The 14,894-nt window shown below is 34.4% G+C and overlaps 1 protein-coding gene across 1 annotated transcript in view; it reads right to left on the reverse strand.

Annotated features, from left to right (window-relative positions):
• Positions 1 to 8,946: 8,946 nt before the first annotated feature.
• Positions 8,947 to 14,894, reverse strand: part of LOC118737174 (NADP-dependent malic enzyme) — a gene marked incomplete at its 5' end in the record, with an annotated part of 13,126 nt that continues 7,178 nt past the window's right edge. Inside the window, 3 exon segments of the mRNA XM_036467519.1 lie at positions 8,947 to 9,261; positions 9,367 to 10,528; positions 10,598 to 10,933. Coding sequence (XP_036323412.1) covers positions 9,143 to 9,261; positions 9,367 to 10,528; positions 10,598 to 10,933 — 1,617 coding nt within the window.

Below are 14,894 nucleotides of genomic sequence, written 5' to 3' on the forward strand. Positions count from 1 at the left end.
GGTCGCAGTACGGTGTTGTTGTTTAGTGTTATACATAGTTCTAATGAATACATAAGTAAGTAAGTAAAACGGACTGAGTCACAAAAAAGTTTGTTTAAAAACAAAAAAAAAAAAAAAAAAAACGAATATTCTTAGTTCAATTCTTTTGTTCAAAACAAACCGTTATTTCTCTTACCAAATAGTTCTTATTAAAATGTACATTAGTAGGGGAGAAAACCGCACTTAAGTTTCGAGATCGCTTTCGGCTCTCTTTATCTAATCTAAATCTAAAATCGACTGAAAAAACTTTTCACGATGTGGTAACTGTTTTGTGAAGATCTAAGCGATTACGTCTAGAGCGTGAGCAACTTTCTCCATCACTTAGGCCAATTTATCAAAGGAAAACAAATTTACCCTTTTAAGCTTAGTAATTTGGGCAGTGCTCTATGGGTCAGCCGGTCATCAAAAGTGGCGAAAATATGAAGCCATTGATCGATTTTAATGAGACTTCGTACGATAGGTTTTTGAGCTTGCTGTCTGTACGTTTGGAAAACTAAAAGTTGCCGACCCAATATGGGGGATGATTTAAAAATAATTGTTACATTTTAATGAAACTTTCTATTGCCGTCGAAATTAGCCCTAAGTCTTCAATCATAAATGCGACCTTGCGTATGTACTGAAGTTTCCGCTATTTCCCTTCGTACTTCGATTTGGAGCAAAGTAAAAGGACGAAAAAGACAAAAGTTTTTAAAACGCTACGCTGTAATATTCTATAGAGGTGTTTTTAGGGAAGCTGATTTCAAGTCTGAAGTTAGTTTCGGCAAATCTAAAATGGTGGATCTTAAATGGCGGACGAATATAAAAAAAAGTTAATGGCTATAAAAATTACAGACGTCGACACAGCAAAAAATTTAGTAGATCTGCAACTCTGCCAGTCCTTTTTTATAGAGTAATTGTCTCCAGAAAGCATAGCTTTACTTGAATTTCGTACCCTCAGGGAGACCAATCAATTTGATACAGACGGCAGTTGTGATGATATTCCATGATGGTATTGTCTTCCCAGAGAGTTTTGCTTGACATCGAAATTCGTGCTTCGTTATTTACATTTTGAAGCATTTCAATGTTGATTCTTATACTTTTAGGTGGCTTTGCTTTTGGATTTTCTTATGATTTAAAAAAAAAAGAAAAAACATGAAAATGTATATTGGTAATTTAGTATTCTTGTGAAAAATAATAAGATTGTGTGATACTTTAGAGACTAAATAATTTGAGAAAAAAAATCAAATCAGCTATTTAGGGCACGAATTTTAACTATTTTAATTGGGCAAGACTATTTATATGCATACAATTTTTTGAAGCAATATTTGAAATATTTACGGTTAATTTTCAAAGTTCCAAAATGTAAAAATCTTTCCCGATTTTTTTATCGGCCGAAGTATCTGACGCGACGTTACAGGCAGGTTGCCACTGCCAAAAAAAAGTACTTACCATCCACTTGAAAAAAAATCTACCAAATCTAGAAAAGATCTACCAAACTTTTTTTTAGTTATTTTAATAAGAACTAAAGTTTTGTTCTAGAACTTTTTATTTAAATAAGGATATCGTATTTAATTTATCGTATACAATTTTTTTGTTATTTTTTTGTATAAGAATATTGTTTGCGCTTTTACTAAACCCATAAAGAATCAAGGATTTAAACAATTTTCGCCTAAATTTTGAACTTTTTACTCTGAATTTTTACAAAAATTTAAGGTATGGAGTTTTATAGCCGATGGAGTTTTAGTAAAACCAACAATGTGCAGTAAAAAATTCCCGTTGATTTATTTATTTTTTTTCCGCCGGTCTTTGTCGTTTTTTGTTTCATTTAACAATTTTCATTCATAAAAAATGGCGTTTATTTTTTGAATTCTTTTTACCAACAATCACAGTGTATAATTACATACCTCTCCACGTTTTCCTTTTATTTATCATTAAAAAATATTTAGGCAATCAAAAGCTCCTCAGGAAATAAATTAAGCTACAATTTTGGAAAGAAATTCATAAAATAAAGAAAAGAGCACAAATGTGTACTATTATAAGTTGGCATGTGGCGGGATTTCAACCAGCGCCGTCGGTGATGTCAATTGACACACTTATAAAAAAGCAAAGTGTTCCTATTTCATTAAAAAATGAGACCAATATTCAGATTTAATATTTTGAATTTGGTATCGATATTTGAAATATTGAGTCTTTTTGTCCCGATATCGAAGGTTACCCGATATTTTTCAATTTCAGAACTTAAATTGCCACTTTTGATTAGCTGCTGGCCCACAGTGCAGTTTGTTCTTTAATTAAAATTATTTCTGTTTTTAATAGATCTCATAAAAAGGGTGTGGTGTTTTTACTTGCTAGTGTACATAGAAATTTTCAATTTTACTTAAGTTAGTTTACTTAAACTAATTTTTGTAGTTTTTAAAAACTTAGTTAATTTTCTATAGGCTTACTAACTTTTGCTCTCATAGTTTTTAAATTAAGTACATATGTTGCAAGTTTTACTAACACGTTTTTGTCTTTTATATATGTACTATATCTAAAGCATACATAAGTGCATAAGCTAACCAGTAAGTGGCCTGCGATTTCAATTGCGAAATTTGTTTCTTTAAAAAGCTGATTTTATTAACTAATACTGCATAATTGTCAAGCCAAATAATTTGTTTTTGTATTTTTTTCTTTTTTTGATATTAAGTAACACATGTATGTATGTACATAAATGTACATAAATTTTTTGCTAAAACTCGTGAGCAATGGTGAAAAAAACTATGTTGAAAAAGCTTTGTTGTACATACTATATGTATATAAAACACAAAATTAATATATAGCTGTTTAATTATCGGTATTTAATATATATGTATTAATAAGCTTGATTAACTGTATTTATGTACAAGAAAATTGAATTTTTTTTTTCTAAAAATGGACATACATACATATGTAAATTCCGAGTTTAACAGATTAAATTAAAGTATAAATAAAGAAACTAAAGAATTATATATGAATAAAGTGATAATTATTTATAATAAAAAATAAAACATTTTTTATTTGATATGATCTTTGGTTTTTTATGATCTTTGGTTTTTTTGTCATCGAAATATTTATTATGGACCTGCCGAAGACTTTTTGGCCGAACCCGGGGTCTTAACTCCAAAATAACACAATGGCTATATCGAACTATAGTGCGTCCGATAATAATTTAAGCCTCCATGCAAAAAACTGTCGTTTCACGTTTGAATAAACTCCGAAGGTTGGCTGTATTGTCGGTGAGGGGATTAATGAGAATTATATGATTCCCTCCATATTTTCGCCCAAACAGCAGCGACTCGAAGAATTTGCAAATGCAAAATTCTGACAGCACTCTTAAAAATAAGACACAATAGAAAGAGCAAAATACCTTATGTGACAACTCTCAAGCAATGGAATCTGCGAGTTCTCTGACGCTATGCCAAATGATTTTGCTCGTTGCCTGAGCTTTTCACTTTTACCATCTCTTGCACCGCCCTTTTATTTTGCAACAAAACAAAATTCATACCATCAAAATCAAGATCATGATTCAATAATGAACAACCGGCCCTTAAGGGCCGTTTGCACCATGTCTAGTTAACGCTAACTGGAGGTACATCCTTCAGTTAAGCACATCAACTGCTTTATCAATCACGTGTTATATGATAGGTGTCGATAACGTCGATAAAGATGTTTAACTGGGAGTTAAGGCTCCGTTATGCATACTTGGCATTGCTTGAGAGTTGTCACATAAGGAATCTGTTAAATAAGCTTCGCGTGTAAGCGGTTACCCAACGCACAGCATTACATACGTAAAAGTCTGTTGGTTTTTGATTTCTACGTAAAAATGGTATAGCAGTGCATGCAATGCCAAGTATGCATAACAGAGCCTTTAGAATTAACTAGACATGGTGCAAACGGCCCTAAGATTTTTCTTTATTTAGGGCCGGTTGCTCAAAGCCTGATTGACACTAATCCCCAGTTAAACATCGTTATCGACGTTACCGATACCATGTTATTTGCATGGAGCCGGCCCCTTAGGGCCGGTTGTTCAATGTCTGGTTATCACTACCACTACACTATCGACGATTTCGACATCATGCATGTAACATGTGATCGATAAAGCAGTAGTTGTGCTTAACCGGGCCTAAGGGCCGGTTGTTCTAAGTCTGATTAGCACAAATCGGAGGTAGAAGCTCTGGTTAAATACAAAGACTGCTGTATCGATTACATGTTATGTGCATGATGTCGGAAACGTCGATAATGATGTTTAACCGGCAAGTACTGATAACCAGACATTGAACCATCGACCCTTAACAGATTCCTTATGTGACAACTCTCAAGCAATGCCAAGCATGCATGACGGAGCCTTTAGAAGTCGTTGGTTTTGATTTATACGTAAAAATGGTATAGCAGTGCATGCACTGCCAATTATGCCTAACAGAGCCTGTACTGGCAGACAGCCTAAGGGCCGGTTGCTCAAAGCCCGGTTAACACTAACATCGGTTAACATCGTTCTCGACATTTTCGACTCCATGCTTATAACACAGTGTCGGTAGCGTCGATAACGATGTTTAACCGGGGATTAGTGTCAGCGAGGCTTTGAGCAACCGGCCTGAAGTAACAAAACTATACATAAACCCCTAAATGAAAAGCATTGCAATTGCATAACCTACGTTTTTGCTATACATCTTTACGCTATGAGCACAAACTCCCACAAGTGCTGCTCACCGTCTGTGGCAAACGACATCGAGCATGTTGGCGAACACTTTCGTGCCCATACTCGTCATGTCTTGGAACTTGATAGAAAATGATTGATCGTGTAATGTCCAGGTTAACCGGTGTGTGGGTTATTTTTCTCTTCCTCAAAAATACTGCTCTGACATTTTCAGCTGTTTCTGACAGTTGGGGTAAACAAAAGAAGGTTACTAAAGTAAAGGATTAGTTTTATATTTGATTTAAATTTCTCTGCTTTTACAAACTTTTATAACCGAATTGCTGGAATTTGTGTAAATGTTAGCGAATTTTTTATGCTTAATTTTTGTTTACAATCAAGTGGTACTTAGCACTGAAATGGAGAATACAAGTTGCAATGAAGACGGGTCAAACGAAGCACATATCAGCAAAGGAGGATGCATCGTTTGGAGTTGAAGGGAATCGTAATTTTATAAAATTGTGTTTATTCTGTATTGAAATAAAAAAATTATGTTTATATTCGCAGGTCAAAAATAATCGGTTAATATAATTAGTAATCTAATAAAGTAATTCCGGCCTTTTTAATCCAAAGCAGACGTTACCGAAACGGCCCAGTTATATTTCCGGGCAAAGCATACCCCAAACCAGTTTAAAATCAAAGTGTATCAGAGCCTGACTGGATTATGCAGCAGCCCAAATCTTCTCTCAATATACATATAGGTATCACTTCGGTGGAAGGCAAACTAATGAAAATAATAAGCCAACAAAAATGGAGATGGTTGTCGTATCGAGACATTTTAAGAAAATAATATATAGAGGAGCTCTGGAAGAAGATCGGGATATATGTATGTATGTGTATATCTAAATTTTTTTCTAGCAATACAACTTGTAATAAAATAGCAAACATTTGGAGTCATAAATGAGCGTTTAAGGAGTACCCTTTCGGAGCTAAATGAGCCTCAATATGAGTCATATTAGTCTCTTATTGGCCTCATATACGGCTCATTTTGGATTTGTTGAGGCTCTTTAATGACTCTTATTGGCCTCATAAATGCCTACTTTCGGAGTCCTGTTTAATGCTGTTCTATGAGTCTTATTGACCGTATTCTGCGACTCTTATTGAACATACTTTAGAGCCATGCTTGCAACGGCATTCATTTCAAATACTGTTGCATATATACAAACCTCAGCGCATACTTATATAGTATGTATAAAGCAACATTCATGTAATAGCCACTGCTGCAGCTAAATTTTGTTTATTTTATCCTTCCTAATTATTTTTCATATCTGTATAAACAAGTTAAGATATAAATTTCGAGTCGTTATTATTTTTATACTGGCTCATAACTTGGATCATATATAACTCCTAAAAGATTCATATAAGAGTAAAACCAAATTTGTTTTTGACACTCATATTTCTTACCCACCTGGGACTCCTTTCGGACTCATATATTCTGAACGCTCAGAATATGTTTTCGGGAAACTTTTTAGAGTTACGGCAAACAATTTGAATTGTGTATGCAAAAGAAACGCAGCTTGACTTCGCTTGGGGAGGTATGTACTATAAGTTAGAACTATTTATTATTATCGTTAGCCTACGTTAGCCGCTGGAGCAAAACTTCAAAGAACTATGTATGTACATTAGGGTGGTCAAAAATAAGTAAAGTAGGAATTTGAATGCTGTACCCCCTACGATTGTTTTATACCAAAGAAAATATACCCCTACTTTATATCTTGAAATCAAAAAATATTTATAGGTCGCTCAAGGCGCTCAAAGTTTTCCATGTATTTTATATGAGAAAAATACTATCTTACGTAGATATGGTATGGAATTCTTGAAACTCAATATTTTTCCATCGGAAAACTCTGATTCTCTTCAGAAGACTTCCAATAACCCTTTTATTTATTTAATAATTTTTTAATAGTAAAGAATTTTTATTTCTCCCCCCCATTGCATTTTCATGCATTTTCTGGGGATTTTAGCGGACCTATAAAATATATTGTTTCTATAACAAAATGGTTAAATAAATACATGGGTATTATTATTGGGAATTTCCTGAAGAGAAACAGAGTTTCTCGTTAAAAATATTGATTTTCAAGAATTCTTTACCAATTCTACGAAAAGTGTTTCGTTTTCCATATAAAATAAATGGAAAACTTTGAGCGCTTTGACTGGCCTCTAAATATTTTCTGATTTAAAAATAAAATGATAGTGGTATATTTTTTCGGTATAGAACAATTCTAGGTGTTGAGAGCATAAAAATACCGGCTTTTCTTTTTCACATGTATTTTTGTACATACAGTGTTGTCAAATACAGTAGCTTCCTTATTTCAAAGTAATATTGTTTGCCACTAATGTTTATTTCTTTATTTTTAGGACTTTTCAATTAAAATACAGGTCATTCTCTAACAAACCCATATAAACCCCAGTTTAAAACTTTGAAGAAAACTAAAAAAAATGCAACAAATTTTCACCCAAATTTAAAATTTTTTTCTCACCAGTGTTAGATTTTTTTTTGTGTACACAGTTTTATATAGCCCATTAAATATTTAACCGACTAAAAAATAGGAGGAGGTTATCAGTTCGTTAAATTTTTTTTGTTTATGGACCAGGTGGTACCTCAAGGGTGGTCCCATACTAATTTTGTTTAGATCCGATAATTGGATCGTGAACAAATTAAAGATAATCTTAAATTTTTATATGAGAATTGAAGCCGGTTTGGCTTTTTGCTAAAAAATTACTTGTAGTCTCATAATGTGCAAGTTTCAAGTGCCTAAATATTCCCGTTGATTTTTTAGAATTTTTTTCACCGAAGGTGTTGCGGGTTTCTTCCATATAAAAATAAATTGTGTTTATTCGTTATACGGCAGAAATTGTGAAAAAATCTAAAATATCTTACTAAAAAAAAATCTAACGCTTTTAAAATTGGGTTTATATGAGTTATGTTAGAGAATGGACTGTATTTTAATTGAAAATTCTTAAAAATAAATAATTAAACATAAGTGGCAAACAATATCACTTTGAAATGGGGGATGCTATAAATATGTCCAACTGTATATATCTTTATATGTATGCATACTTACATATATATTTATTTAATATCCCATTTTGCACATGGTAAGGGTAATATGTTAGAGATAAAATAATAATTACGTCTTCTTGAGACGCTTGCATAATTTTTTATTTATATATTTATTTATTTTTTCTTCAATAAAGCAACCTGAGGCACTCTTTGGCTGGAAAGACCGATGATATCGCTTTATTTGTATCTGATTTACGACGTGGTGCCAAATTCCATTATGAGCCCACCATTTTCAACATTATGACAACAGAAATCAGTGGAAAGAATTGGTAGGACATACATCTGGATTTTATTGCAAGGTAAAGTAGACTGGTACAATTTCGATTTGAATGAGAGTGGTGAAATGCCTTTTCGATCAACTAAATGACGGATATTGGAGGCGACGTTATCTTTACTAGGCAGTCGTTTTTTAAAATATTTTGATGCAATTTTATGAGTTCATGTATGAAGAGAACGACTTATAGACAACTAGAATTAATAAAGGGCAAGCCATTGTTATTTTATCTCTAAAATAAAACCACTTTAAAACAAAGTAATCTGGCATATGCTGCAAATCGTACGATTTGAAATCGGTGCACTTTGAAAACTATTTTTTAATATTTGTAAGGAAAGTAAAAAATATTTCAAATGGAAAAGCCATTTACTTCATAGCTATCGATTCAGTGCCGAATTTCGATTTTTTGTTAAGAAATCGCCAAAGCTGGGTTTGAAAAACGCACCGATTTCAAATCGAACGATCTGCAGCACATGCCAGAGTGTCTTTATGTATTTAAGTACACATGGTTACCGTGCGTTCATCTACATATCGTCACTGGAATATTGAAATAGTGTAACATGAAAAGTATAGTTCTGAGAAAAACGAATTGGAAGTTTTTATAAACCATTACAAACCATACAAATACAATTTCGTTTTTCGGGAATAAATTAGTGAGCCAAAGAGATAATTACGGAAACTAAAGATTTTTCTAATAGATTAAAGGATTGTCTATCCAATGGTGCAGTTATCGAATAATAGTGTATGTAGCATTTACACTGGTTCTTTATTCGAGCGACGATATTCTCCTCTTGATTTTGAATTAGCTCTGAACTGGAAATACAAGTTCAGTCACTGTGCCCGCCAATAATTGTAGATTCTTAATTTACTTATACGTCATGATTATATTTGGAATTTATGTGTTTTTATTTTATGTTTATGATTAGGTGTTAATATACACATTAAGATTTTGAAAATATTTTCATGGATACGATGCTATACAGTAATTTTGGCGTACAATACACTACTCTTTTCGCCGTGTTCAGTTCACAGTTGTTCACTTCTTTTGCGGGAACATTTTGCTTCGAAATATTTATATTTACAATTTATTACACCACGAGTAGACTTCGGGAACAGCGGGGGTATAGTCTACTTTGTACATCTGAGACTTAATAAATTCACTAATATTCTCCGGCTCTGGATATACAGTGGCCAATCCTGTAAACGAAAGTATTCATATCATAAGCATATACCAAAATATTTCCATAATAAGTTTTGTTTTTATATAGTATGTTATGGATTGCAATCTGAACAAGAACTCACCCTCTTTGTAGGCGTATTCGACAATCGCAACAGCAATTTCAATTGAGCATTGAGTGATTTTTTCCAGTGGTGGATAAAGGCTACCTATTGCCAGATCTTCATCTTGCACTAAGCTGGCCAATTTCTGTGCGGCCATTAGGAATATCTCTTCGGGAATGGTTTTGATGCTGGCGGCAATAACACCTAAGCCTATGCCAGGGAAAATATACGAATTGTTGCCTTGACCTGGATGGAAGGTTTTGCCTTTATACGTAACAGGTGCGAAAGGTGAACCGGATGCGAAAATAACTCTGCCATCTGTGTTTTGATACGCCTGTTCGGCTGTGCACTCAGCTTTGCTGGTGGGGTTGGATAAAGCAAATACGACAGGTTTTTCATTTAATTCGGCCATTAAGCTAAGAATTTCTGGTGTGAAAGCACCTCCCTGAGCTGCAGCACCGATCAACATTGTCGGTTTGACAGCTTTAACGGCATCCAAAAGATTGTCGATAGGTGCATGTTGGTGAGCAAAGTGTAATTTGTGTTCAGTTAAGCCACCGCTTGGACGATTTTTCACAACCAAGCCACGGCTATCAACTAACCAAATGCGTTCCACCGCTTCCTCTTCGGACAGCCCCGTTCGTATCATGGCGATTTTACAAAGATTAGCAATACCCAAAGCGGCTTCTCCAGCGCCAAAGAATAAAATTTTATTTTCCTTAATCGAGGTATTGGTCAGTCTCAAAGAGGCGAAAACACCAGCCACCGCAACTGAGGCAGTGCCTTGAATATCATCGTTGAATGTGCAATAATGATCGCGATACTTTTCCAAAAGGCGGAATGCATTACTGTTGCCGAAATCTTCGAACTGAATGAGACATTTGCGGCCATAACGACGTACAACGGCCTGCATGAACTCTTCAACGAAGGCATCATATTCTTGTCCAGTTATACGCTTCTGGCGCAGTCCAATGTACAAGGGATCATCCAAGATGCTTTGTGTGTTGGTGCCGACATCCAAAGTAATAGGCAGGCATTGATGTGGTTTGACACCAGCTAAAGCGGTATACAGAGATAGCTTTCCAACGGGGATGCCCATACCGTTGGCGCCTAAATCTCCAAGACCCAAAATACGCTCACCGTCTGTGACGACAATGGCGCGGATATCTCTTTCGGGCCAATTCTGTCAGAGCAAAAATTTCAATACTTTATATAAGTATGTATGGATATACAAATTAAATCATCATATTACCTTGAGCACATCATAGACGTGTCCTTTATCTTTGATGGTGATGTAGAGACCCTTTGGATATTGGAAAATCAAGCTGAACTTTTGACAAGCCAAGCCCACAGTGGGCGTATACACCAGTGGCATCATTTTGGCAATATCAGTGCCCAGCACTTTATAGAACAGACGCTCATTGCGTTCGGCCAAGCCGGAGAGATATATATATTTGTCCAAATCATTTTCGAGACGTTCGAGCAAGATGAGTGCGTGTTGTACTTGTTCATCCTCGGTTTTAACTACAGCGGGTAATAGACCTTGAATGCCCAGTATTTGGCGTTCTTCAACGGTAAATGATAGGCCCTGAAAGTGCAGAAATCAGAATAATAAAGTGAGTATACAAAACTAATAATAACGAATAATTAAAATAAGATATGTACGTATTACGTAACGAAAAGCTTAAAAAAAGACATTTCTGCAAAAAACCCTTGACTGTGAGTTTATATTCTATCACTCCTCAGACCAACCCTTTTTCACGTTTTTATTGCGAAAACGCGCTGTCAAATGCTATGTGAGTATATGCTCGCGATTAGAAATGTACATATGCGTATTTAAAGAATTAAGCCTAAACATTTAATCAAAATGCCATACACACACACACAGTTTCCAATTGATTAAAGTATGTACATATATACGACAGCATCAGTTAACTTTTAATTAAAATGTTCAATTAATTTATTCCATCGACACGGAAATGTAACGAGTTTTGGGTAAGTTTTCAAACTCGTTGGAAGACAGATCATTTCATCCGTAGTACTGGTTAATCTTAAAGAAACATGCGACTAATACTATTTTTAAACCCTTTTATATGGCATGTACTTTGTTCAAGCATGTCCTATAAAATGATAAATATGGTGACCATAAACGAATATACTCACAATAAAAAAATCGATGATATACCTACATATGTATCTTGAAATCTGTAATTGTACCCGTAAGCGAACCCTGCAGGGAAACCGCGGACTAGTGAATCAAATTTCTAGTTCCGTACTAGGTCTTTATCCCCAAAAAGGAACTAGTCCGATAGGAACTAGATCCCCACCTGTCCAAAATCGGCGAAAAGTGGTACTTTTAAGAAAATAATTTTTTCAGTTTTTTTCACTACAGATCTATATCTAAAGTGACGAATTTAGAAATGGTTCGGAACTATAGAAAAAGGGATGCAGAACGAACTAGATCTAGGCTTCGCAGATGCTATTTCATAGTTTGGTAATACAAAACAAAGCTTTGTGTTAACATATTAACATCTTGGGGCCATCTGGAATCTAAGCAATAACAGCGAGCACCTCTGCAAAGTCAGCTACAGCAAGGTATGTAAACGTACATTTCTTACAATCATTCAAACAAATTTAATTTCAAATTGAAAAAACGTTTCTTTGAAAAAATGTAAAATCGCACACGAAAGAACCGAAAAGATTGAAAAATCATGATACTTTTTTCTTTCGTCTGTCGATTTTAGAACTGGTTCGGAACTATAGAATTTAGGACTAGTTCGGAACTATCGAAAAAGGGATGCAGCGGGGGGCAATTGACACTTCCTAGAACATCGCCATGTTAAATTCGCCGGTTGCTTGCATGCAAAAGAGATTTATCGTGAACCAGTACTGGGTCTAAATGTACTAGAAGCGCCCCAGTTCAGAACTAGAGATTTTCCCCACAGGGAATAGTTGAGGCTTATTAAAGTCAAATTGCAGCGCTTGGACACTCATCCGGGTCTACTTTCTGAGGGTACAAATGTACAAATAATACATACATATACATATTTATGTCTGCATGTATTAATGGTAGGTGTTTATAAAACATCGTTTTTTTGTTGTTGTTTAAAATCATGCGATTGAAGCGCGGCTACAATGATCGAAGGCGATAAGTGTGCCCTTAGACATACATACATACATGTCTGAACGTATCTATGTAGATGTGAACATGAATAAATTATATCCCTGCCAGCAATTGGAAGAGAATTTGGTCGTCCAGCGCCATGATGTCACTTCTTCGTGACTATTGGAAGTTATCATGATAAAAATATTAAATATAAATAAAAAAAAGTAAAAAAAAATAAAATAAAATGAATATAACAATTAAATATTATTATTATTAAATAGTAACTAAATTCACGAGAACAAAGAAAAACACATTTCTGTCGGTCGGTTTTTACCCTCTGAAGTTTTGAAAATTAACAAGGCAAATCTTGGAAATTCATTCAAGTAAAATTATATATTTACTTTCTCAATTTGTTTTAATTTTTCAATGAATGTGCAAGTAATTATGTATAACAAATAATAAAATTGCGTTTGATTTATTAAGTTAATGCTATTTTACTATGATGTTTTGGAACTGCTTTTTAAAATATTTAGGTGGAGTTTGATAAAATATGTTGAGTTAGTAACCTAAGCCGAAAGCAGGACGAAAATGGGGTAAGTAATTCTGCGGCTGTGGTTGCAATTTCAAAGGTATCCCATATTTCCCATTGCGTTTAATCAAAAATTTGACCAACGGAGAATCTTCTTTAATTCTTCAGATTTTATCGCACAAGTTACTATCATTCTTATCGAAATAAATAGTTTCTAATTTCTGTATCGCTTTCGTATCATAAATACGTGACGTCTTAGTGGAACAGTTCTTCCCGAGAGCGGATAAGAATTCGAAAATATAGCGATATCGTCGGCGATGATTTTCACAGATATGTCGTGTCGAATTAGTAACTTCCGCTAAGTCCAAAAGTGGCACAGAAAGTTCGATAAGATCAAAACAATTCGAAATCTTTTAAACAACATCAAAAAGATCTCATTCGTATGGAGTTTTGCTTTGCTATAAGTAAACAGTAAAAATGTTGTCGCCAAAGTCTTGCAAAATACTTGTAAAAATGGCTATAAAAATGTTTTTCCTCATGTAAAATTTGTAAAAATGGACTTAGCAACTTTTCATTCTAAGATATACCTATGCCGTATCCCTCTTGCAAAATGGGAATTACTTCCACTTGGAGGTAAAATGGAAACATTCCTTATCACTTCCCGTGAAAACTCTCAAGAAGTTGTTAAAAGAAGACGTGAGTAAAGCTTTCACCTGGAAATAAAAGTTGCGTTCCCTAACTCGCAAGAAGTTGCAAGAATTTACAGGAATTTACCAGAAAGCGTTCCCGTACTCGGTTCTCTGGCTTCTTTTGCCTTTTGACAGTTTTACAGGTTTTAACCCAGAAAAGTTGGGGAACGCAACTAAAGTGAAAGCTTATCGTTTCTGGTGGAAACTCCGAAAGAAGCAATAACAATTTACCGTTTCATGAAATAAGTTCTCCGAAATACTTCCATATTCATTCTTACAGGTCCAGTCCGCGTTGGTAACATAAATTTTGTAAATAAGTGGCTGTAAATTTTTAAACACTTTTCGCATTCTTGAAGCCGGAAACTTTTGTTACCATCTCATCTTTGTGAAAGCTTTGCGGAAAAGGCATTGTGCGTTCAAAAGAAAGGGATTGTCCAACAAGGAGAAATGTTCCCAACATTCTGCGGAATGTTATCATCATGCATGGTGGAATGTTCGAATTTCCTACAGGGATATATAAAGCTATTAACTTTCAACACTCTGCGGCGAGTAAAGTCCGCTGTTCGCGATTTATTGTATTGTTTATATATAAGCATGTATGTATACATTGTAAGTGAACATCAAAGAACCGGAATAAAGCAGCTTAACTAAATATAATATATTGATTGGCCTTTCACATCGACTGGCAGTGGTGATTTCAAACAATTTGAAATTACTGATTATTTCGTATAAATCTTCTTTTATGCCTAGTTTTATACATACATACATACATACGTTCATACGCATGCACACTAAGGTGGTCCAAAAATGCATGGGAAAAAGTAAAGTCGGAATTTTTATGATCGTACCCCCTAGGATTGTTCGATACCCAAAAAAAGTACCCCTCTTTTTTTTTAAATCAAAAAAATATTTAGAGATCGCCCAATATGCTCTAAGTTTTCCATGTATTTTATGTAAATATATGGGGGAAAAACAATTTTTTGTAGAAATGGCACAGAATTTTTGAAAATCAATATTTTTGGTTGGAAGTCTCCAGAAGAGAAGTGAAGTTATCCAACGAAAAATAAAGATTTTCCAGAATTCTATACCATTTCAACGAAAACTTGTTTTTTTCGCCATATACATACACCGACGACCTGTAAATATTTTTTTATCAAAAAAGAAACGGGAAGGTTTTTTTTTGTCGATATAGAACAATCCTAGGCGGTGAGAGCATTAAAATTCC

The sequence above is a fragment of the Rhagoletis pomonella genome, unplaced genomic scaffold (assembly GCF_013731165.1).
Source record: "Rhagoletis pomonella isolate Grant_MI unplaced genomic scaffold, Rhpom_1.0 Rhpom_scaffold_00004, whole genome shotgun sequence".
In the NCBI taxonomy this organism is placed as follows: Eukaryota; Metazoa; Arthropoda; class Insecta; order Diptera; family Tephritidae; genus Rhagoletis; species Rhagoletis pomonella.